We start from the raw sequence: 22,265 nt of genomic DNA on the forward strand, positions 1-22,265 counted from the left end.
AAGACTGTGTCGAATGCCTCGCAACATATAAACAACTAAGGTCAAGACAATTATTGACTATTGGTTACTTATTTGAACAACTGTGTGAACAATGTGAATCAATACACTCCCAAATTCTATTATTCCATATATAGATGTCATAAGACTCTTGATTAGACCGGTGACACATTCGAATTTAGGCAACTGAATACTGTCTTGTTCACACAACATGACGTACAACATTTGAGTTTGTAAGTCACGTAGGCTTGGTGTGTGCAAACACTTTCACTTTTATGGTCACACAGGCGCTGCCTAGAAACCCAGGCACACGCCCTTTTATTTTTCACTTGTCATGTGAGGTTAAATACCTCGTGGCAATTATTTTAAAATTTGTGATGCATTCTGCACACATTTAATATGGACTCATCAATGATGCCATCATTTCATAGGCTAAAAGGTGCTAATCCTTTAAACCAAGCTGCAATCAGTAAATGCAGCTATCCTGAAGCTACATTTCAGTTCAGTATTACTATGCTGTATAAGTGGACCACCATGTGGACGGAAAAGGACATAACAGTCTACGCGGTGTGTTTGTCGGTCTTCACTTCATTATCACTCTAACACTGTCATTGTTGAATATTTTTCAAAGTGTATTCTTCAAATCCTGCACGTCCTATTCAAGGCAAATAAATCAGCCACGACAATACATAACCAAGTTTATCCCCTCATAAAAAAACGGAGTACTGTGGCTGAAACAAAGTATTTTATTTCAAAACAAAAGTGATCATGATGTGTTTCGATGATTAATACAAGCAATATGAACAACATTACTATTTGTGAATGCCAAGTCACGTAGAAAACAAATAAGTTGGCTCAGCGCTATAACACTGTCAGTCATCATTAAGGTACAGCAGCTATCATGGCACAACTCCAAAGTGACTCCAAAGTCGAGCGCTTTCAGAATTTAATTTGAATACTAGTGTGGATCATGTCCGCATTGTTGTTTAATATAAAGTGACTTTGGTTAGTACTGTGAGGTGTATTAACTGATTCACTCAGCCGACTGGCCACAGCTGTACATTGCTGGTTAACTTAGGAAAGCTGTTTGAGCTTTATTAAATATCATTGACATCCATCTTAAGGTCCACACTAGAAAAATAAAAAAATACAAATTTGACTTTTTCCACATCTCTGACTTTACTAGTGGCGATGGTAGTGCACACTAGTATGCCAAAGGATGTCAAATAGTACGTGCCCCCCTCCTACTAGTATGCTAATTTGTAAATTTCACAAGGTAGTGAAATTACATTATTAGTAAAGAACCATGTTGTGCTGCATTGTTTCAGAAGTGAGGACAAATAGTGCATTAGTACACAGACCTCAACGCTGCATATCAAGGCCATTAAATGCTCAAACAGCTTTCCACAGATAAAGTAACAGAGTTTAAAGTCACAATAACAAAAAATATACACCGGTCATGTAAAATACAGATAAATAGGCCTTAATGGTGAATGAAAAGATTGTGCTGAAGGTTTACCTTCCTTAACTGAATACGTCAAAGGTCAGTCAACATTGTCCGAAGAGCAGTCAAGTCACGGGCAGCGGCAATCCTTTCACCGAGAGGGTGTTACTACTGCTCATGTTCCACGTCATATTTGGTGAGTGGAACATCCAAGTGCCTTCTGCCTGAACTCGCCAACACATGGCTCCGCAGAAATGCATAAAGAAGAAGAAGTGAAAGCAGTCGAAAGCAGCCAATGTTTTTAAGTGCTGAGCTGCTCACAGTGTGCACAGGTGCGCACGGGCCTCTGCCTGTGCGTCTGGACCTGGACCGTGCATCTTGTCAGACTGTAGGTGTGAAGCAACAGGTGACGAGCCTTTGCTTGGACATCCTCCCAGTTGCTGGCACTTAAGGGCTCTGACAGCAAAACAATGCAACATAAGATTGGAGAAGCAAACTGTCAAGTCCTCTAAACTCCAAGGAGTGGCTAGCAAAACCAGACAAGTTGTTGCGGCTACATCGATTTAGGAGAACAAACAAACAAATAGGAGAGGCACTCACAGGCATATATTCTTTATCCTCTGCACAAATAGTAATAATATTGCAGCTTAGTCTTCTGTTCTTTGGTTGAGATCTACCCTGTGTAAACTCATTCTTTATTTTTCTTATATTGGTATAGTACTGGTTTGTATTAGAGTTTGAATTTTGAAGTCAACTATGGAACAAAAACAAGATCAACTGGGGTTTTGGTCATTATAAGGTCATGACCAGGATTTTAGAGCGTGAATATTTCTGTTCTGACAGCTTCAGTGACACGTCACGCTTTGGTTAAAAGAGGAAGAACCGGACTGGTGCTTATGTTCAACTGGCCTCAGGCTTTCTTGGGTTTGACTTTGTGGAGTTTTCTTTTTAACACATACAGACAGTCAGGCAATTCTTCTTTTACTGTATATGGATTTTTAAACTAAGATTAGTTTTTTTCACTAATGTACATTAACCATCCATTTTCAAATTTGACTTTGCTTGAAAAACTGTGCCGGTTGTGAAACAACTACAATAATTGATCTGGATAAAAAAATACAGTATTTTCTGTACAGTAGACTACCTCATTTTTGTAGACAATATTTTATTCATTTCTAAAATCAGTAGAGGGCACTTCAACTTCCAGTTTTAAAAATCATAATTGTGTCATTCATTGTCTACACCCCAGCAAGTTATTATATTGTGATTTATTCATTTTAGAAAGAAAAGTAGAGGAAATCACCCCCTGATCCAAATATTGATCAATTCTGTAATACAGTCGAGTGTTGACTGTATTAAGAAAATCAAGTGTTGAATATGGAATGAAACTTGTATTACTCCAAATATGTCCACTAATTCCACTTAAAAAAGTTCAATTAAAAATGCAGTTTTCATGGCTTTCCATTGCTCAAATGTAGCCACCTTAGAACTTTAGAACACAAGAACATAACTTAAATTTAAAGACTTGCACCTGGAAATGACAAAAATAGGGGGAAAAAAAAATCCCCATCATAGGGTAGTTTCATTTGCATTAACACAGCTAAAATGGTTCAAGAAAAGGGAAGCGGTTGACAATGGCCAGGAGCAGAGTTTTAAAAATAGATTTGAGTCACGTAACCAAGCCAAAGCACATTTACCTCACGTTCCAGGGAATTAACAAGAAAGTATGTCAAGTAATATCAATATGTGCATATGGTACTGAAGAGACTCACTTAGTTGAAGATGCACAAGTGCTGCGGTTTTATCTGCAGTCAGCGCCCAAACATTTAACTCGTCCACCGACTGCACGTCCTCCAACTTTAGGAGATCCTCTTTGATCTGCACTGTGTCCAGATGCCTCGGCACACCTAGGCAGTGTCCAAAAAGGAGAAAAACACACCATGAATCATTATCTAAGAACAGGTTTGCACACTTGCCAAGAATCTGACACTTGCCTTCCAGCACAATGACTGTTGTGTCACGTATGATGCGGATTGTGGTGAACAGAACCAGAACCGAGAAGATGTAGGTACAAATTGGATCCGCAAGTTTATACTCGGGCTGAAGAGATAGAGAGGTGATATCACGGTGACAAACTGCAAAAATACAATCCAATCATAGTATGCAACAACGGAAGCAAGCGGTTTAACGGCAAATTGCTGAATTTTTCAAAAGTTTATACATTAAGAATTGAATTTCCAGAAGATTTCACACAAAAGTGAGTACACCAGTCACAACTTGGTAAATCTTGTATATCTTCTTATAGCTTAGGCCATCTTTTTTTTTTTCCAGATCATCCAAAAGCTGCCATACTGAATTTCAAGTAACTAGTATGAGTGTCAAGAGGGATCTTTAAATACACCCGCTCCCTATTCACATCTCAAGCCTCGCAACACAGAGTCACATGACATGAAGCCTCAGATGCAAAATTGCTAATTGGGCCCAAATTTGTCATTTTCACTTTGAGGTTTACTCTTTTGTCTTCAATGGGTGAGACATTCAAGGCTATCAAATTTAAGGGGACATACCATTTTCACAAGCTGTACAACAAAATGAGACTGTGGTGAAAAAGAAATCGATTTGAAGGCCAGATCATCTAGCCCTATTTGCTCGGCACCATAAAATTGTGTTTATTGCGTAATAAAACCCAAGACTTCATATAAAACTGGCCGCAAACAGAACAAAGCAAAGCACCTTGAAGCGGACGATGTATGCAGCTATGAGAACCCCGAGGCTCTGGAGAAGGTCACCCAAAGCGTGGATGAAGGCGGCTCGGACAGCCAAGCTGCCGTGCTGCCTCTGGTTGTGTCCGGACCCCGCGGACTGTGACCCCAACGTGGCTGCTGTGGCACCGTGAGAGTGACCGTGGCCATGAGAGTGACCGTGGCCATGAGTGTGAAGATGACACCCTTGGTTTAATAAGAAGCCCATTCTAGATTTAAAAAAAAAAACATTTTATGCTGCGATTTCGACTGTAGTCAGTCTCTCACAGAGAGAAACACGCCTTCGCACTCACACGACGTTGACAGCCACACCCACAGCCGCTGTAATGATCATGACATCGCCATCGATGTTGAAGTCTTGTTTTATTGTCCTTTGAATGGCCTCAAAAAGCAGTATTCCCGTCAGGATGTAGATGAGCACCACACTCAGGACAGCTGATATCACCTCTGCATCAGAAACGGTTACACTACTACTCATTCCACAGCTTGCAGTCATATCTCTGCTTTGACTCTTCATACATCAGTTTTGCTTACCAAGCCGATGCAGTCCAAAGGTGAATCTCTTGGTGGGAGGTTTAGTGGAGAGCCACAGAGCCAGCAGAGAGAACAGGATACCCACCACGTCAGCCAACATGTGCAGAGCGTCAGTCATGATGGCTAAACTGTTCGAAACATATCCACCTGAAAGAACCGTACAAGGTAGTATTCAGCGACATATACAAGATCGATTTAAAAACAACAAAAACGTTTTTACAGGCCTCCATAGCCATACTTTTTTCACCTCTCTGCTTACCTATGATTTCAGCCACCATGAAAAGAAAGTAGAGCACAGCCGCAATGACCAGCCTCTTCATCACCTTCCTCTGCTTCATTGTTTCCCTCTTCTTGGTGCAGCTGTCACATGGGTCCATGTTCAAGCCTGGACTGCCCACGCTGGAGGAAGAGTCCAGCAAGGAGTCATCATCTTCCCCATGACCCGCCACCACCAGCGTGTTGACCGCTACTCCATTGGACTGAGTCCCGCCAGAGTATTCCGACATCTCGCCGGAGACCACCACCTTTATATGGAAAGGCATTTGGACATTTATCCGACATCATTAATATCCATCTAAAGGTCCACTAGTACATAAGTGTAAAATTTTGACTCATTTTTTTTCATGTCACTACTGCAGCAAACCTGACTAATTGAGAAGACCAAGTAGCAGAATATTCTGAGTTTGGTTTGGGAGCTTAAATAAACATGGTTATGAATGTGTTAGTACAATTATGTGACAGGAACAATAAATCCGGAATGCAAAATGGCAATGGTGTGAATACATGTGACTGCGAAGATTTTATGATTTGACTTTGACTTGCATATCCTAAGTAACAACAAATGGTGCCTCTGTAACTTGGGACTGCCTTGAAGTCAGTCTCCGCACATTTTTACAAATTATTGACCGATCTTAAGTGTTGAGAATGTCATGCTCTCTCTGACAATGTAGTTAATGGCTCAGCAAGCCTTTTTTGGTTTTCTGAAAAGATCTGGAGATGATTTTGCTCAATGCCAGCTTCCTTGTGAAGACAAGCAAGGTCTATGCATCAAGGATATTGAATCATTGGCTCCATACCTTCAGCTTGTTGAATTTGGGCACTTCGTCTTCCACCAGCTCATCTGAGAAGTCGAAGGGTGCCGTGTCGCTACTCATGTCCCAGTCGTTACGCTCTTTCCTGAAGGCGGAGCGCACTTTGCTCAACAGGCTACCACCCGACATCTTTTAAAAGTATCCCGGGCCCACTATGCAGACAGGACACTTTCCTCCTGGGTCAATCATTCACATTGCGTAGCTCCGACGAACATGCAAGTTTACTGCATCGGGACCTGAAACAGATGAAAACAAAAGCTAATGGACACCACCCACGCTTTATCACAGCTTGTATCTTTAACCCTCAAGCCATGTTCTGTTTTCCTACCCCTTCATCTTCCATGGTGATATAGGCTGTAATTTTTTGGATTTGTTTCTACTCTTATTGTTGTACCATGTTTTTAACTAACATTCAGTTTTTTTGATGAGTATAAAGTTCAACATTAACTGTGTTGGGTCACAAGAAGATTACTGACTGATAGAGTAAGCATCGATTTTGTATATAAATGAGGTGAAATCAAAAGATGGCTTGAGCAAAATATAAGTCTCAGAAAATCTAAATTTGTACTTTGCCATGTTCAAAGATAGCTATCCTACCGGGTACTATATTTGCTTTTTAAAATAGCTGTAAAAAAGTTGATACAGCTGGTGTGACCATTTTTCTTCTGTCCCTCCCTTGGAATAAGGTACCGTTTTTTTCCATGTATAATGCGCAAAATTTAGCTAATTTATTGTCCTAAAATCTGGGGTGCGCATTATACATGGGTACAAAAAAAAAAAAAATCTCAATTTTTTTTTTTTTTTAAATCCGGATATCATACGGAGGCCGCCATTACAGATGTGCTTTCTTCTCTGCTGTTCACTTCAAACACACTCCATACGAACACAATGCTCTCGTATCAGACGCTTGCTAGATCACCTGCTCGTTTGCTGTCACAATGTACCCTACACAAATCCGAAACATTTCTTCGCTATTGAGTATGCTAGCGCATGCGCAGTGATACTGACCGGCAGAACATCCGGTTGTTCACAAAGATGATCTTTTTTCTGAAATAATTTTACGTTCACGGACTTAAGTAGGAGTCAAAATCTGGGTGCGTATTATACATGGGTACAGGCTTTTTTCCAGCATCAACATGCCATTTTTAGGGTGCGTATTATACATGGCGGCGCATTATACACGGAAAAAAACGGTACTTTAGTTCTCTGACATGCAAATAATTAGTGGGACTCAAATCAAGTCAAATCTACCAGTTTGTACCATCTTTCCTTAAACTTTGTGGAAAACCTTTTCAGTACATTGGAAAGCACTGTTTAAACTGAATTCACCTCCACTTTTCTGTTGATGTCATCACAGAATACTATTTTATTTCTGACGTAGCCTCTAATAGTGCCTCTGGAGTCAAAGGTGGGATTGAGGCACCTTTCAAAAGCATTTTTTTTGTTTGTTTTAGAACTCCAGCCACCTTTCCTCCAATTGTCATTGCACTCGGCTAGTGGGAAAAAGTTCCCACGCATAAAAAAAAAAGGAAATAATCTGAAGAGAGCATCATGTATGACACGTGTGACAAAACTTCTGCTATGAAATTTACTAATTGACGTCCTTGTGCAAAAATTTATTTAAAAAAAAAAAAAAAACATTGAATAAGGAATTTGTAAAATGGGACTTTCGTGGTTTTCTGTTGGACAAAAGTTGCCAGGATAGAACCACATGGTCACTTTTATTCTAAAGAACAGTATATTATTAATACACAGATTCGAAGATGCAATCAAAATCAGATAAAAAATTACCCATCCGTGCATTAACGCGGCGAAAAAAATACATACGAAACACATAAAAAGGATGTGAGGTAGAAACAAAAGGCCAGTATTTTATCCCAGGTAGTCAAACAGATCCTGTCATTAGGGAGAGAGATTGTAAAAAGCTCAAAAGTCCTCTTCAATGAAACAGCTGTGGCTAAACAGTAACAGGATAGCTCGTAAATGTGATCGAAATGTTTGGTCGTGTCAGCAGGCGACAATCAACTTTTCATAAAAATCACATGACATAAACAGGGCTAACTCACCTGACAAAATATATCCAAGCGATGTCTTCGGTCAGCTCGGTACATCTCTGGAGTCGTCCAAACTCTGTAGTGGGAAAGAAAACACGAGCAAATTCAACTAGCAAGTTTGGTGGAGAAATCCACAGTCACGTGACTGGCCAAGTCATATGACGTTGGTCATCCGCAAACAACTCAAAATGCTAATCTCGTCGTTGTTTTAGCCGCGTCAATTTTTACCATACCTGCAAACGCCGCGGAGAAGAAATCGTAACGGGTAATGTTGTACACTGACTTTTCACGCCCATTCGTTGGATAAGCGTCTCTTTAAAAAAAACGGTTGGACGAAGAAGCAAGTAAGGTGATTAGCCTTTGGTTTTGTAGTGACATGTGACGCGTCACGAGATACGCCGTCTGATAAACTGGTAAAAGATACTCGTTCAATGTTTTACAGGTTGCCGAGTCTAGGCGTTTATGGTGGAGACTACTATACCTAACTAGTACGATACGCACTATTAGCATACCGGTAGCACAAACTACCCTGTATTATTTCTGTCCCACTCATGATATGATGTGCGACGGGCATGCCAAAATTCTCCTCCTCCTGTTCAGAAATGTCATTTAGAAATTAGATGACCTTACTAGAAAACCAAGTCAAACTAGTGCAACTGTCATTATAGCTAGCTCGATTAATTTGATTTTGCTCCAAGTTGATGAGTGCACTGGTCGAATGACTGACTAGTAAAGTGTTTGAATGGTAATATTGAATTGAGGTAATATTATTTGTGTGAATATGCGCATAATTCTCAATGTACTCGTGCTAGGATGTTTCTTCGACTGCAATGGTCGCTAATGTGATTGATGAACCTCATGTGAAGGTTTTTTGTGTGCCAAATAATTGACCTACTCAGTAGAATCATTTAATAAACTCATGATAGTGTGTACCTGTTAGCAGCTGGTAGCATAACCTTAACTGTATGATACTCTCCATTTAAAATGCTTTGTCGCCTTCTTCTGGAATACTAGTATATGCACAATTAGAATTCCCGGGCGTCAAATATTTGTAGTTTGCTGAAGAAGGACCATCTGATGCCCTGGCATATTTTACAGGTTGCAGAGTCTTGTTGTTTATGGAGGGAATGGAAGATGAAGGACCCTCATCACAGGGTGAACCTCCACATATCGAAGGTGTGGAATTTGATAACAAACCTGCACGTGTTTCGCACGCTTGACCTTGCGAAGTGGTCCAAATGTTGTCTGATTGCAAGGCCTCGCAAGTTCCCTTTTTTGTGGGGGGCGGGGGGGGGGGGGGAATTAAATCTAGACTCGAGCTTGGACTTTGCATTTTCTACTTGTGAAGTAATTCTTCTCTTGGGTCGGATGTAATAACAAGAATAATAACAATGGGGTAAATGTTGCACAAGCAATGTAAATTTGTACATCTGCTGTCATCTTTCAGATGTGCAGCTGTCGGCAGAGGAGCTGATGTATTTGGAGAGCTCCGCCCCTCTAGAAAATGCGTGCGAATACAAGGAAGCGGTGCACAAGCTGACAGAGGGCTTACTTTCCCACTACTTGCCTGGCCTTCAGAACTCAAAACGTACTCTCCAAGAACTCACGTGAGTTGATCGATGAGCCCTGATCATCATCAACTTGCCGTTACGTGATGGAGTTGTATATTGTATACATTTGTGTGGTATAGTGCTGTGTTTTTCAAATCTTTTACATCAAATACCACTCATGTGTATTTTCTCATGCTCTTTCAGACAAAATCAGCTCATATTGTTGGACACACTGGACCAAGAAGTCACCAAGTTCCGAGACTGCAACAGCTTACTTGACCTGAATTCCCTGGTATGAATTCACTTACGCTTAAACTAGGTCAGGGGGACATGTTCCCTCATCCTGTATATTTGTTTGACAGTTTACAGAGGCCAAGGTTTACCACAACAAACTGGTCAATATCAGGAAAGAGATGATTTTAATCCATGAAAGGACAACAAAATTAAAGGTAAAGCATCGTCCGTGGATTTAGCTTTTTTAGCCGTCTAACATCTTATTTTACTCATCCAAGACCAGCTTCTTGCATCATTCCTTGTGTATGCACATGTATAATGACATTTTGGATGTACTTCTTATACTTATCTGTTTTTTTAGTTGCCCTCTGGGATTCATTTAGGTTTATCTTCTCCTTGCGACAATGACAAGCCCCCTGATTGCTTCCTATGGTTTCAGAAAAGAGCTTTAAAGCTGCAGCAGCACAAGCAGAAGGAGGCGCTGGAGAGGGAGCACCAGCGCGAGAAGGAGCTGGAGCGAGAGCGGCAGCTTATTGCCAAACCTGCTAAAAGAACATAAGCTCCTGTGGTATGATGGTTTTGCATGTTTCCGCCCATTTTCTACCAAAATACAATTTTACGTGCAACAGCATTTAAGAAAACGTAGTAAGAGGCCAAAGTATGAGTGTCATTCAGTGGTTATGACAGTCATACATTTTCTGGTTGCTAGTCTGCAACCACAAGAACACTTTAGAGGCCTTACACCGTCGAGTGAGTGAATTTTTCATCAAATATTTCGCCCCAAAAACTGTCGCAGCATGAACACCTATTTGTGTACAAGAGTGAGCAATTCTTCAAAAGAGGCTTCAAGATGAGATAAGGTTATTGTCCTACTAAATTCAAAACAAAGAGAAGCTTTGCCCTCAGCAAGTTAATACAAGATGCCATAGATGGGCTATTGCATAGTGATTTAAAGGCAGATGGCACATTATATGTAGACAGACAGTATGACAATACTCGGAGGCATTTTTTCTTTCTCAACAGAGAAAATTGATCATTATTATTATTGCAGTTTACTGTGCTGTGTCACAATATGGATTCAACTTGGATCTCAAGGCATCTCTGTCCACGTGCCGCAAATACAGTAATGGGAATTTCACCGTTAAAGTTTGACCACTTGCAAAGAAAGTACCAGTCTCAATTTTTACGTGTTTTATTTATTACAGTAATAGACACTGTTAGTTAAAATACATTTCAAAATAGTCTAAAAGTGAAACAGTATTGGTCATTTTATTGGATGCGGAAAGTGTGATCCAGTACAACTCTGCTAGAATTCTGGCTCCCACAGACTAACTGCTCACGTAGCTTGCAGCTGTGCACAAAGTAAAAACAACATTCCTTAACTTTTATACTGCTTTTATTAATCCACAGTTTTCTTAATACCAAAATAAATAGCAGTAAAAGTCAAAGGCTCATCATTTCTTGTGATAGTCTAAGTACAAATACTAATGTCAAAATATTCCCCCTACTGTGCACTTCTTCTCATTTCAGTTTCATTAGTCCTCTAAGACGCAAATCTAGTCTGAATTCCCGAAACAAGAAACATTCGTGAATGATCTTAATTAACCGGTACAATTTGTTGCTATTTTTTGAAAGAGACAGTTTTACATAAATTGTATTCCAACTGCCGAGCTGACAGGTGTCTTTTCCCTTTTTTTTTTTTTTTTTAAAGATACTTGTGTTACAATCACAAATCTTGTCAAATGAGTGGTTCCTGGTAAAATGATTGTTTGTTTTTTTAAGTCTAAAGTTTCATAAACAGGAGATATCCCGTCTGCTCATGTGAAATGCATTACGATGTAAATGTGCTCCAACATGCAAAACAGTGCGATTATTTATACCGGTGAGGCTTAAACCAAAGATGGCGAGTTCCCTATTGTTGGTACTTTCAGATGTTAAACTCTGCATTCAAGCATAATCCTGTTTGCTTTCATTGTTGTTGAAATAGTGTCTATAGAATTGCTACTGGGCATTGAACCCGTCAGTTGTTTCACGTTATAAAGTCTGTTTAAAAAGCACTGCTGTGTGTCATATTTGACTTGAGTTTGCCGTGCCCCAAAAGGATCTATACAGTCTACACTTCCTTATTTCTTTTTTGTTTCAGGTATAATTAGACAGATGTGATCTGTAAGAAAAACAAGGTGAGTCCGCTATTTTTATTTGCAGTATGATACATAGAAATAATTTCTGCCATCTAGTGGAAAAACATAATTGTTCTGCCCGTCATGATACGCTGCTTAAGATAGATTTTGTTCTATTATTTGCATTAAATATTTTTGGGACCTGTTGTGTGAAAGTTGATTGAATGAATAATTTCCTGTAGCACACTAGGTTTTTTACAGCACAGTTTCCCCATCCGGATTCAATAGAATGTAAATAAGTGAGTGTTTTTTGGGAAGAGGAATATTCTATTTAGGTTTCAAGTAGATGTTAACCTTACTGAAAATTCCAATGAAACATCCCTGCAGTGGATTTCTATTTTCTATAACAAATATTTGAAAAAGTTGCATTCAAAACTTAAGGACTGCTGCACCTTTGTGGACTTACAGAAAGGACTGTTTGATGCAATGACAATGTGAGCCCAGAAGATGTCAGCATGAGCATTTAAAATATTTCCTCAAAGGCGCTTCAGTCCTCTGTGTTGATGCTGATATTCCGCTTTGTTTTGTTTTCTTTTCACTCCACAACAGAAATGCTACTTTTAGGATCGTGGCCTTTTCACCTGGTAATTTTTCACTGACTTTTATTCTATTGCAGTGATAGGAAGTAACAGAACTGCACAAAGATACTTATTGAAAAATTTCCAATATTTGAATTAGTATGTATTTTTCTGATGACCTTTTACGCTCAGGCTTTGCTTTGAAAAAGGACAAGGTATACAGTATGTAAAACCGAGCTACTTCTTACTTTATTAATAGACTCATTACTTTTTTTTCAACATTCTCATCATGACATAAAAAGACAGAGCCAGGTCCATTACCTTATTCCAGAATATCATTTGAAAGAAGGCAAGTAAGGTGTTGAATTTTTTTTCGGTTGTTATCAAACAAGCATTTCACAAAATCAATGTAATTGCCAATAAAAATGCTTTTCAGTTTAATCTTTGTTCTTTCAGTACAGAAGTTGAATGGGTACTTCAACCATTCTTTTATGACCTTTAAGTACTGTGTATCCTTTCACCACCTCTGCAAACTTGTCAGACAGTGGTTTTCAAAATAGTCAACTACTTTCAGCCACCATTGTTTTCTACCAGCTAAAAAAATGTATATATTTTTTCTGTTGACAGAAAAGTAGGTTAAATTCCTATGCATCCCAAGTTGGAGCCCTGCCAATTCACATAAAGCTCCAGTTTTATGCCCCACTACTACGGCTGGAAACCACCATTGCGTGGTTCACAGCGCAAACTTGCTCGGGGCTAAAACTGCACTACAGAGTGGTCATGGAGGGGTCCAGACTAAGGAAGTAGCTATCTAAGTCTGTGCTGACCGAAGCGAGGTGCTGCAGTGAAAACTGCCCTTTAAATGTGGCCGATTTTCTACATTTGTCTGTGTATTTTGACATGCACCTCGATGCACCTTTGGGGAGCAGAACAGGCATTTCCATTCATTTTAATGTGGAAAGACCATTTGAGAGTCTTTTGAGTTATTAGCGTGGTCACTCAAGGCACCCACTTTTGAGTCCCAATCCACTTGTTGAGAATCATTGGGTCAATTTATTCTTAGACGTTGAAAACGTCATCAGACAGTAAAGGAAGGACAATAACTGTCCTGGTATGTCTACTATTCCCAAGTGGGGTTTTTTTTCCCTTATAAAAACACCACAGGCTAGAATTAGTCAATTAGACAGTCTTCCTGGAGGCATGGGTAGATGGCATCCTGAGAGGTAGACAGTCTGGGTTGTGCTTCTCTAAGTGTTTGGTTTTAATTCTTCTCAGCTTTCAGAAAGCTGGCTGTCAGAAAAAATACCCACACAAGGCAACTTCTTTCACAAAGCCGCAGACACGGACATGATGATGTTGTAGCGGGCAGGCCTTCCTGTCTCTCTAAACACTGATTCAGACGGACGGCTGAGGAGTGGGAGGCTGTGGTCTGCTTCAGACCGGCAGCGCCAAGCCTCTCCCAGAGCCACCATAACAGGATATGGTCCTCAGGCCCACACTGATGACGGCTGCGTGGTGTCATTATTTCCCTCAGGTTTTTACCATTTTGGTTGGTTGTTTGGCCATGTGTAGACTTTGAGCAATGGCTCTGGAAAACATAGCGCTTTGTGGTGATTTTGCTTTCCCCAACTCTTCCCCACCTCGCCTTACGTAAGTTCATACGCACATCTGGCTTAGTGGACTGGGAGAACATTAGTAATTAAGTGTCCGTGACTCAACAGATGCTTCAGAAATAGAAATTTAATCGAAACAGTTTGCGATGTCACCAATGGGATTTTCCAAAATAGTATAAATAATCTACAAGCAAAAACATTACATTTTGTAGTGCAGTAGAAATTTGAACATGGGTTCTTGTTTGTTTTTTTTGGACCGCAATTAGCATTCATTTTACAAGCATGTTTTTACAGCATATAAAGAAGCTATTTTTGTGGTCTTTAAAGACCATTTTAAAATGATACATAAACGTAATATACTGAGCCTGAGCAAGAGCAATGGATAAGAAAGTGCGACAGTAGTGTGCCAATTTCTCGGTTTACAATAAGCATAATTGTTTTCCCCCAAACTAAAAAACTCATCTCATCATAAACATGAATAATTATGACCCAAGATGGACATTGTATAATGAAACTACAACCATCACTTTCTATAGGTGTAAAAAGCAGGATTACAGAGGCTTTAAAATCATATTGAATTCATCCCAATATACTACAGTAAACTGCAGGCAAAACAAAGTTGAGTTTTAAAACTCGTACAAAATAACAATCATCTGTAACGAGGTTGCACCTAACACATTAAAATATATCTTTAAAAAAAGTGTGACAAAGATGGTTGAGCTGGGTGAATCAAATTACATAATGGTTTATTTAAAAAAACTATCAAATAATTGCTTGGTTTGTTGCCTAAATTGTTTTTCTATGGCAATCTATAGAATACAGAGCGACTGATCTAGTCTGGCCTTATTTGACAGATACTTTATAGTTTAGCTACTCATCATGTTTGAATGTCTGATTCTTGTTGTGTTAGTAACGTGGCCTATTTTCTCCCAAAGGCAGACAAATTCAGTGTAAACACAGACATTTGTGGTCAACCACAGGAGGTGAAGAGTTGTTTTTTTCCTGACAATCCAGCAGGTGCAGCGCTAGGTGGCTCTAAAGCATGGTGGCCTGGCCATGGTCATGTTTTCAAAACAAGCCTGTGCAACAACTCCAGGTTTTTACTGCGCAAACCACAGATTTTCTCAGCTAGACTCTAGTAAAAGATACAAATATAGAAGTTAAACAACAAAGTGCGCTTTGTGGATTAATCAGATGCATGTGCCTTGCATACTTTGAGGTTAGACTATATGCCACAAAAACTACACTAATCTCTCTTGATGTCTTGCGCTATTTCTAAATTTAAACTTCTTTCCCAACCGCCTTGTTATGTATGGCACATACTGCCGACAACAAAATGTTTTTGTCACACTACAAAAATGAAACAAGAGCATAAAATAATATAGGGCATTTTTAGACATATAAAGTTGTAACTTGTGAATTTAATTCCATCCATGACCAAGATCATAAATCTATCAATTTTCAGCAGTGAAATCATTGGAAATGCCAGGAATCCATTCCATCACCCCCAAAACCACCACAATGTTTTTGTTGTGTTTATTGTCGACAAAATAGCACTGTATTGCAGGGATTGGCAATTCATATGCTGGACCACATAGGACCTCACACCTCCCAACCTAATGTATGACAAAAACACCATTTTAAGTATATTTAAATACCTGCACATGTGCAAAAAAGTTCACTTAATATATTCTCATTTCTGATCATACATTTTTCAATGCATGTATAAGAAATCTAAAAATATAAAAAGCCTTATCAAACAAGTGTTTTAAAGCAAACACCAAAAAACTACAATCTGTAATATTTAGTTTTCACTAAAACAAATGGTTCTTGCATAAAATGACCTTATGAGCTGTATTTTGCATTTCAACAGGGAAGTTGATTCAAAGATATTGCAAAAGCGCAAGATAAATAAAAATGTATTGTGTTGTAGACATAGATGAGGTGGGAATTCAGACAGTTATATTATGATCAATGAAGGCCTTGCTACTTAATTGAATTGTATGTTGCTCAGATTAATTGTAAAGATGGGCCCTTCGATGCAAAAATTTTGCTAAATGACTCAATGACCATACATTTGACACATACTCGTTATAAAATGCCTTCCTCAAACACGATGATGGAAGTTTGGTTCCCATCCCAGTCTGTCCTTCAGCAAAATGCTACTACGCCATATGTGCCCTATGATTGACTGCTGACCAGTCTAGTGCCAGGTGGGATAGGCTGCAGCTCCTCGCAACCCAAAACAGAACACGCAGAATAGAAAATGAATGTTCCGATGATCTGATTGAGTAAGAAAGAAAGACTGAAAAGGTATGTAGCCTCCCAATGTGCAAGACAAGTCAGTCTGACCTGAGGTATAGATGTGAGGTCTGAAGGGAGCAATTACGCTGTTGTTTATATGCTCTATTTGAGTTCACCACAGCAGACTGTTGCTTTCTTTGCTCCACTATGCCAAGTGGATAGGGCAATAGTGTGCAGAGAAGAAAAAAATCCCTCACATATCTAAACAAAATCCAGCAAGATCTAGTACTGGAGACCTGCTTAGCCCTGAGTGGTTATTCCAGTGGTTGGAGGAAAAATGCAAGCTTTGTTATTGTCAAGAGACAACAGTGGTGTCAAAAGACCACAGTTGACAAAAGTACTCACACGCTGTTGTTCAGTGGAGGTATAGATACTTGTTTGTTAAAAAAAAAAAAAAAATTAAAAAAACCTGCAATTTTTATTTTTAACAATGTTTTTTTTTAATTAGCGAAATAGCACTTAGTGAGTGTATTGTACAGTACAAAATACACAGTCACAACATTTACCCGGCACGTAACTTACAAATGCAGAAAATGTTAACACAGAAGACAACTGCAAGTGTAAGTAAAAAACATTCATATTTAAAAATGCATGTCCATTGTATACAAGACACGTTTATTACGTCATACAACTCAATGTTATTGCTTAGTTTTTCTTTTTAATGAAGAACTAGCGAGACTGTGTTTTTTTATGCAAATTAGAATTTTTGTACAGAAAAAGACAAAAACTTATTTGCCACAAATAATTTTTGGATAAACATTTCTCTCATCCATGAACGGTAACCTTGACTCTCCAAATCTATTGCTCTGTTAGAAACTCTCTTGTATAACAATGTCAGAAAACGAAATGGAGGAGTACAGGTACCTGAAAAACGGACTTTTTCACAGTCCCAAAGTATTTGAACTTTGTGACTCCTCACCACTGCAAAAGACAAAGCCTTCTGTCACCAAGCGTTCACACAATATCCGAAGACAGGTTCACCACAATCGGCTCACTTCAGCAAAGTGGCACTATGCTAAAAATATGACGTCTCTTTTGGGAACTTCTGCTGACCATTGGACCACGTTGTATAAACTCACAAACAAACACACGAAGAGGTCAATCATTTAGAATTGGACAGCAAGACCGTAGTGCAAATCTGGGACAGTCTGATCCCTTTTCCTCTCTTCGTAGAGGGGAGCCAACAGCAGCAGTGGAGTTATGTAACCACTTATCTCACACATTCAAGTTTACTCTGACCAGCTGGCAAGCCGTGCGCACTAACGCCCATGTTAAAATAAGATGCCTTTGCGAAAAGCTGCAAAATTTTTGTCACTGGTGCTGAGCTAAAGTAAATAAAGGAAAATTGTGACTATGATTGTGACGCAGGGTCTAACCTGAATTTAACGGACACAGTATTATTTTGGCAATGTAATGAACTTTACCCGAACAAATGTGTTTACACAGCCTGGCAGCTCAGCTAACAAAACAAGTAATAATAAAATGAATAAAAAAAACAACTATGATAAATATTTAAAATTAATAGTAAAACAAAGCATTTAAAAACATAATACAAATTAATAACAACCAACAAACCTACTCTAAAACCGGATTAAAATTAACAGAAATTTAAAAACAAAAGTCAAAACTAAATAAGAAACACAATGAATGAATAAATAAAAGCTTTTCTTTTTTTTAAATATCCAAACTCCAGTAACCCCATATCAGACAGACCATTAACACATTTAAACGCATCTATATTTCATAATTTGATGTCAACTGTTAGAGTGGTGCTCACTCTAATTTATTTTGCAAGAACCACTCGGAGACAAGTTAGTCGTTTTAGACACCTGCAGGCGGAGAGTTCACTCGTCGCTGTGCTTACAGCGATGGTCCAATGAAGTCTGACTCTCGCTTCCCACAAGAGCATCTTTATTAAGAGAAAAAGGGTGGGGGTGACAGCGGACTGAATAAACAAGTTAAAGCTGTTGACCTCTCGATTAGCAGAGCAGGGGATGTTTTACGACATTGTGTAGGATGGGACAAGCTAAGTTATTTATTACCGGTTACATACCAACATAAGCATAAAACTAATCTACCTAGGTTATTTATTACCGGTTACATACATTCCAACATAATCATAGATCAAGATAGTTTGGAAAACCCTGACATCAACAATTACAAAGATATTCTTGGATTCACTAGAGTATGTATGCATGCAAAATGAACAGTATTAAAGTTGAAGAACACAATAGATAAATGAGAGCAAGCATTTGACTATTTGTTCTGGGGAAAACAAAAGTAGGTTGCAGGATATTCCCCTAATGATTGGGATTGTAATGTGGTCTCTGACTCACTGCTCCCTCATTCCCAACTCCAGATCACACCAATCTCCATAGAATAACTTTAAACCCAGTAAACCCACGTGTCTTTTGTGTGGTGCTGCAGATGGCCTGGGTGGACTACTAGCATATCTTTAGGACCAGTCATGTGACCACATTTTAAGTGAATGCCAACCCAACAAGATTAATATCTTGCCTTTTCTCTCAAAAGGCTGCTCGTACTGAATTTCATTATGGTCAGACGTTGAAGCAGGAAATTATGGCTTTCTAACATACATCAAGTATTGACCTACTTTTGTGTCTTCACAAGACCAAAAGAAATACATATGCTTGCCAATTTAAGCACTGTATGAAATGCCTTGTGGTTATGGTTTTTATATTCAACGTTACATATAAGTAAGGATATTGCTTTTAGATACTGTAGTGGATGATTTCAATGTCAGTGAGTAGATGTGTTATGCAACATATGTAAGGATAAAGTAGAAAAAAAAAGGAACTTCACTCCCTCTGAGGCACCTCACAGGGTTGTGCAGCTTGTCCCTGCAGTTGTTGTACGTACATTTATCAAATCAAACCGTCCCGTCTGCTATTATAGATAACAGGCCTTGGCACGCACTCTGATCTATGTGGAAATGGAATCAATGATGTCAGAGTCTAGGTGGTATGTCTTGCAAAAAACAGCTTCACCTCATTTACACCTGCCAAAGCTTTCTGGTTATAATTTTTAAGCATAAAGCTCTTGACACCAATAAAGATAACCAAAACACACTGGATCTTTTGGGGCAGTATTTTAACAATTTTTCAGGTCCAGCAAATAATTGCCAAGTTGCATTAGGTCTGTTAAACAGCATGCAGAGCAATTTGTGAAAACAGTTTACCAGCATTAGCATGAGCAAAGGTCGCGTCAACTTTCTCGGCTCGCCACGTCAGACAACCTCATCGTCATGCCTTTGGTGTCATGATGGCGTTTTATTCTGACGAAACTGAAACCTGTCTAAATATAGATAAGGCCTGTACTTGTAATTAGAGGTGATTATATGGGGGGCTCAAACTTGTGACTCCGCTTATCACTTGTACCAAGAGCAGCATCGCCCCTGATAGTGGGCATCACATGCTTAGAGTGGTACACGAGTACCATTTTGAAAACGTCTCATGACAAGATACTTTTCAGTTATCACAACAACACAAAGTTGGATTGAGGATAATTTATTGACGTATGCATCCATCCTCTGAATATATCCATCCACTCTGCGTGGTATAGGCCGTATAAAGCAATAAATAAGCTTGATAGAAAAATCATGCCAGCATTCAATGCCGCCAGTTACAAAGTTAAACTTTTTTTTTTTTTTTAGTTTAAAGATAATAGCAGTCAGCTAAATATGCTGCCAGGAAGAAACTTAAGGCGAGCCGGACTTTAAGCAGGCTGGGCTGAATACGTGCTTCTTTTTAGCTGATCAAGTGACCTGAAATACAGAATGGTAACAAATGTTTATTACCAGATAAACATTTACATGGGGAAAGATTGTCTTTATACTGTACAATAAAAGATACCTTTGTTAGAAAGAATGTTGGATATTATTCAGGATGTCTCCATAGACAAAGTTGAACAGTTGTTCCTTTGACTTGGTTCCATCTAGCTGCACTGTAGTGACAAAGAAAATTAGCACCGATGCATTTTTTTTCTTTTTTCCCCCCAAACAAGGATTTTTGATTTCGTAGGAGATGAGAAAGGACACTTACAAACATCAACGCCCATCCTCTCCATGATGTTCTTGTGTTTCAAGTACATGGGCCAGACGTGGCCGTCAAAGAGGCCGGGGGGGTCTGGCACCGTGTAGTTCCTTGAACTGTAAATGACAATAAGTGTAAAATTTGTCTTAATTGTCCCATTTAACTTTGAAATTTTGGGAGTTTGTCAAATAGTTCCCAAGATTGCTGTATGTAAAATATATTTATATTTGAACATTTGTGAATGGGAATAGTTGCCAATACGCCTGAATGAGCTGAAGGTCACAATGTCTTCATTTTAAAGTCTTACTTTTGAAAATAGTTCCTGATTACTAATAGTAATACTAACTAATTGGACACTTACCACCTCCTCTTTTTGCATTCTTCATAGGGGATGGAAAAAAAGAACCTCTGGTTCAGCACGTCGATCAAAGGTCTGCAAAAGAGCAAATTCAGCGAATTCCTCTTACCCGCCAAGAGAAGTCACCGGACAGGAATGTAAGTGAGAAATGTGTCTTTACTGGTAAGTGTAAAGCAGGAAGCCCTCCACAATGAGGATGTGAATTTCCTCTTTCTGGTCGGACTTGGGGAGAATCGCCGTGTCCAGGACGTTGTTGACACCGTGAGACTTCTCAAACTTCACCGGGTCCTCCAGCCATGCATAGATGGTGCTCATCATGGCGTCCATATCCAAAGCAGTAATGACTAGAAATGGATAGGAAAAGTCGAAAGGTGGGAGGAAGGAAGAAGAGGGGAATGCAGTGCACATATGAAAACCTGATTTCTCTACAGTCCACAAAGCATGCATATTGTAAATGAAAAGACACACATATCCTTACAAACACAAGCTTACCATCATACTGTTTAAAGCCATCTTCAACTGCAATCTGATCTTGGGGCTGAAACATACATTGATAAAATGTACCAAGGTACATACACTAGTGCTATATGCTAAATGGAGGGCTTTAGAATTGGAATTCAATCTAGTAACACTTTGGTAATTGCCCACCAAGCCGTGCAGGTAATCCTGATCTTTATACCTAACATTTAAAGAAAACAAAAAGTTTCAGCTCACCTTGAAGAAGTCATCTTGGTGTACCACACAGCAGTTGGGCAGGCTCTTGATCAGCCGGTCGGTGAGGGTAGTTTTCCCTCCATTTGTTACGCTAAATCAAAAAAAAAAAAAAAAAGGTTACTGATGAACCAAAGATGAAAGATTAATAATTAACATTTCAGAACTATAAAAAGTTGGCAGTTTATGAATCGTATGATTCATTTTCTAATTTTGATGATCAGAGATCATAAACATGCTATTCTGGTTTCAAAAATACACAACTGATAAGAAACAATTCCAGTTCAGTATAGTCAATTTTAACATGCAACTTTACATTATGTATTATCTATTGATGCTGAACACCATTAGGATCAACTCGACAATGGGAAGGATAACCAACGTTGATTTCCACGCATGATCATCATTTTAACTCCGGATAAACACCTAACGAGAAATGTTATCAATCGTGCAAGCACAATGCAAGGCTGAGCTACATCCAGAAGATGTCACGACCGCTCCCCCACGTGTCTTGGCATCTTTCCGGCCTAGCAGCTGGGCTAAACTCGGCTAGCTTAGCAACCCGCCCTCCATTCATTCATTCATTTGCTTTACTCACCCTCCGATGCCAATGATGTACTTCATGATTTCCGTTGGTGGTAAAAAACAAGGTGCCACGAAGTCAAAAACGCCAATAGACAGGTGATAAAATGATCGGACGGAAGAAAGCTTAAAAAGAGAAGGTTACAGGAAACGTCAACTACTCGACTCATCCATGGTACTTGATTTTTTGAGTGTGTAAAGTCAGCGAGGTGTTGCTCGGACGCGGTCTTCTACCGAGAGAGGACCGTGAGCTACTTGACACTTCCACACGTACTCCACGG

General features: G+C 39.2%; 3 protein-coding genes across 4 annotated transcripts; 1 reads left to right on the forward strand and 2 right to left on the reverse strand.

Annotated features, from left to right (window-relative positions):
- Positions 1–723: 723 nt before the first annotated feature.
- slc30a4 (solute carrier family 30 member 4) lies at positions 724–8,032 on the reverse strand. Its single transcript, XM_061277494.1, has 9 exons — positions 7,895–8,032; positions 5,814–6,064; positions 4,997–5,261; positions 4,738–4,884; positions 4,497–4,650; positions 4,175–4,412; positions 3,436–3,541; positions 3,214–3,348; positions 724–1,897 (listed from the first exon to the last, which is right to left on the reverse strand). Exons 2-9 carry the CDS (start codon positions 5,955–5,957, stop codon positions 1,743–1,745), a joined length of 1,344 nt encoding a protein of 447 aa, XP_061133478.1. The 5' UTR covers positions 5,958–6,064; positions 7,895–8,032; the 3' UTR covers positions 724–1,742.
- On the forward strand, positions 8,013–11,723 carry bloc1s6 (biogenesis of lysosomal organelles complex-1, subunit 6, pallidin). 2 transcript variants are annotated; one of them, XM_061277497.1, is made up of 6 exons: positions 8,013–8,147; positions 8,981–9,058; positions 9,330–9,489; positions 9,637–9,724; positions 9,795–9,881; positions 10,106–11,723. In XM_061277497.1, the coding sequence occupies exons 2-6, from the start codon at positions 9,001–9,003 to the stop codon at positions 10,223–10,225; spliced, it is 513 nt and encodes a 170-aa protein (XP_061133481.1). In that variant the 5' UTR covers positions 8,013–8,147; positions 8,981–9,000; the 3' UTR covers positions 10,226–11,723. The 2 variants fall into 2 exon arrangements, with proteins under 2 accessions (XP_061133481.1, XP_061133482.1); XM_061277498.1 differs by having other exon boundaries at positions 8,052–8,231.
- An 8,069-nt stretch (positions 11,724–19,792) lies between these two features.
- mibp2 (muscle-specific beta 1 integrin binding protein 2) lies at positions 19,793–22,265 on the reverse strand. Its single transcript, XM_061277080.1, has 8 exons — positions 22,001–22,265; positions 21,406–21,496; positions 21,184–21,229; positions 20,852–21,035; positions 20,695–20,766; positions 20,343–20,449; positions 20,154–20,244; positions 19,793–20,065 (listed from the first exon to the last, which is right to left on the reverse strand). Exons 1-7 carry the CDS (start codon positions 22,024–22,026, stop codon positions 20,159–20,161), a joined length of 612 nt encoding a protein of 203 aa, XP_061133064.1. The 5' UTR covers positions 22,027–22,265; the 3' UTR covers positions 19,793–20,065; positions 20,154–20,158.

This window comes from Syngnathus typhle, linkage group LG4 (genome assembly GCF_033458585.1).
Source record: "Syngnathus typhle isolate RoL2023-S1 ecotype Sweden linkage group LG4, RoL_Styp_1.0, whole genome shotgun sequence".
NCBI lineage: Eukaryota > Metazoa > Chordata > Actinopteri > Syngnathiformes > Syngnathidae > Syngnathus > Syngnathus typhle.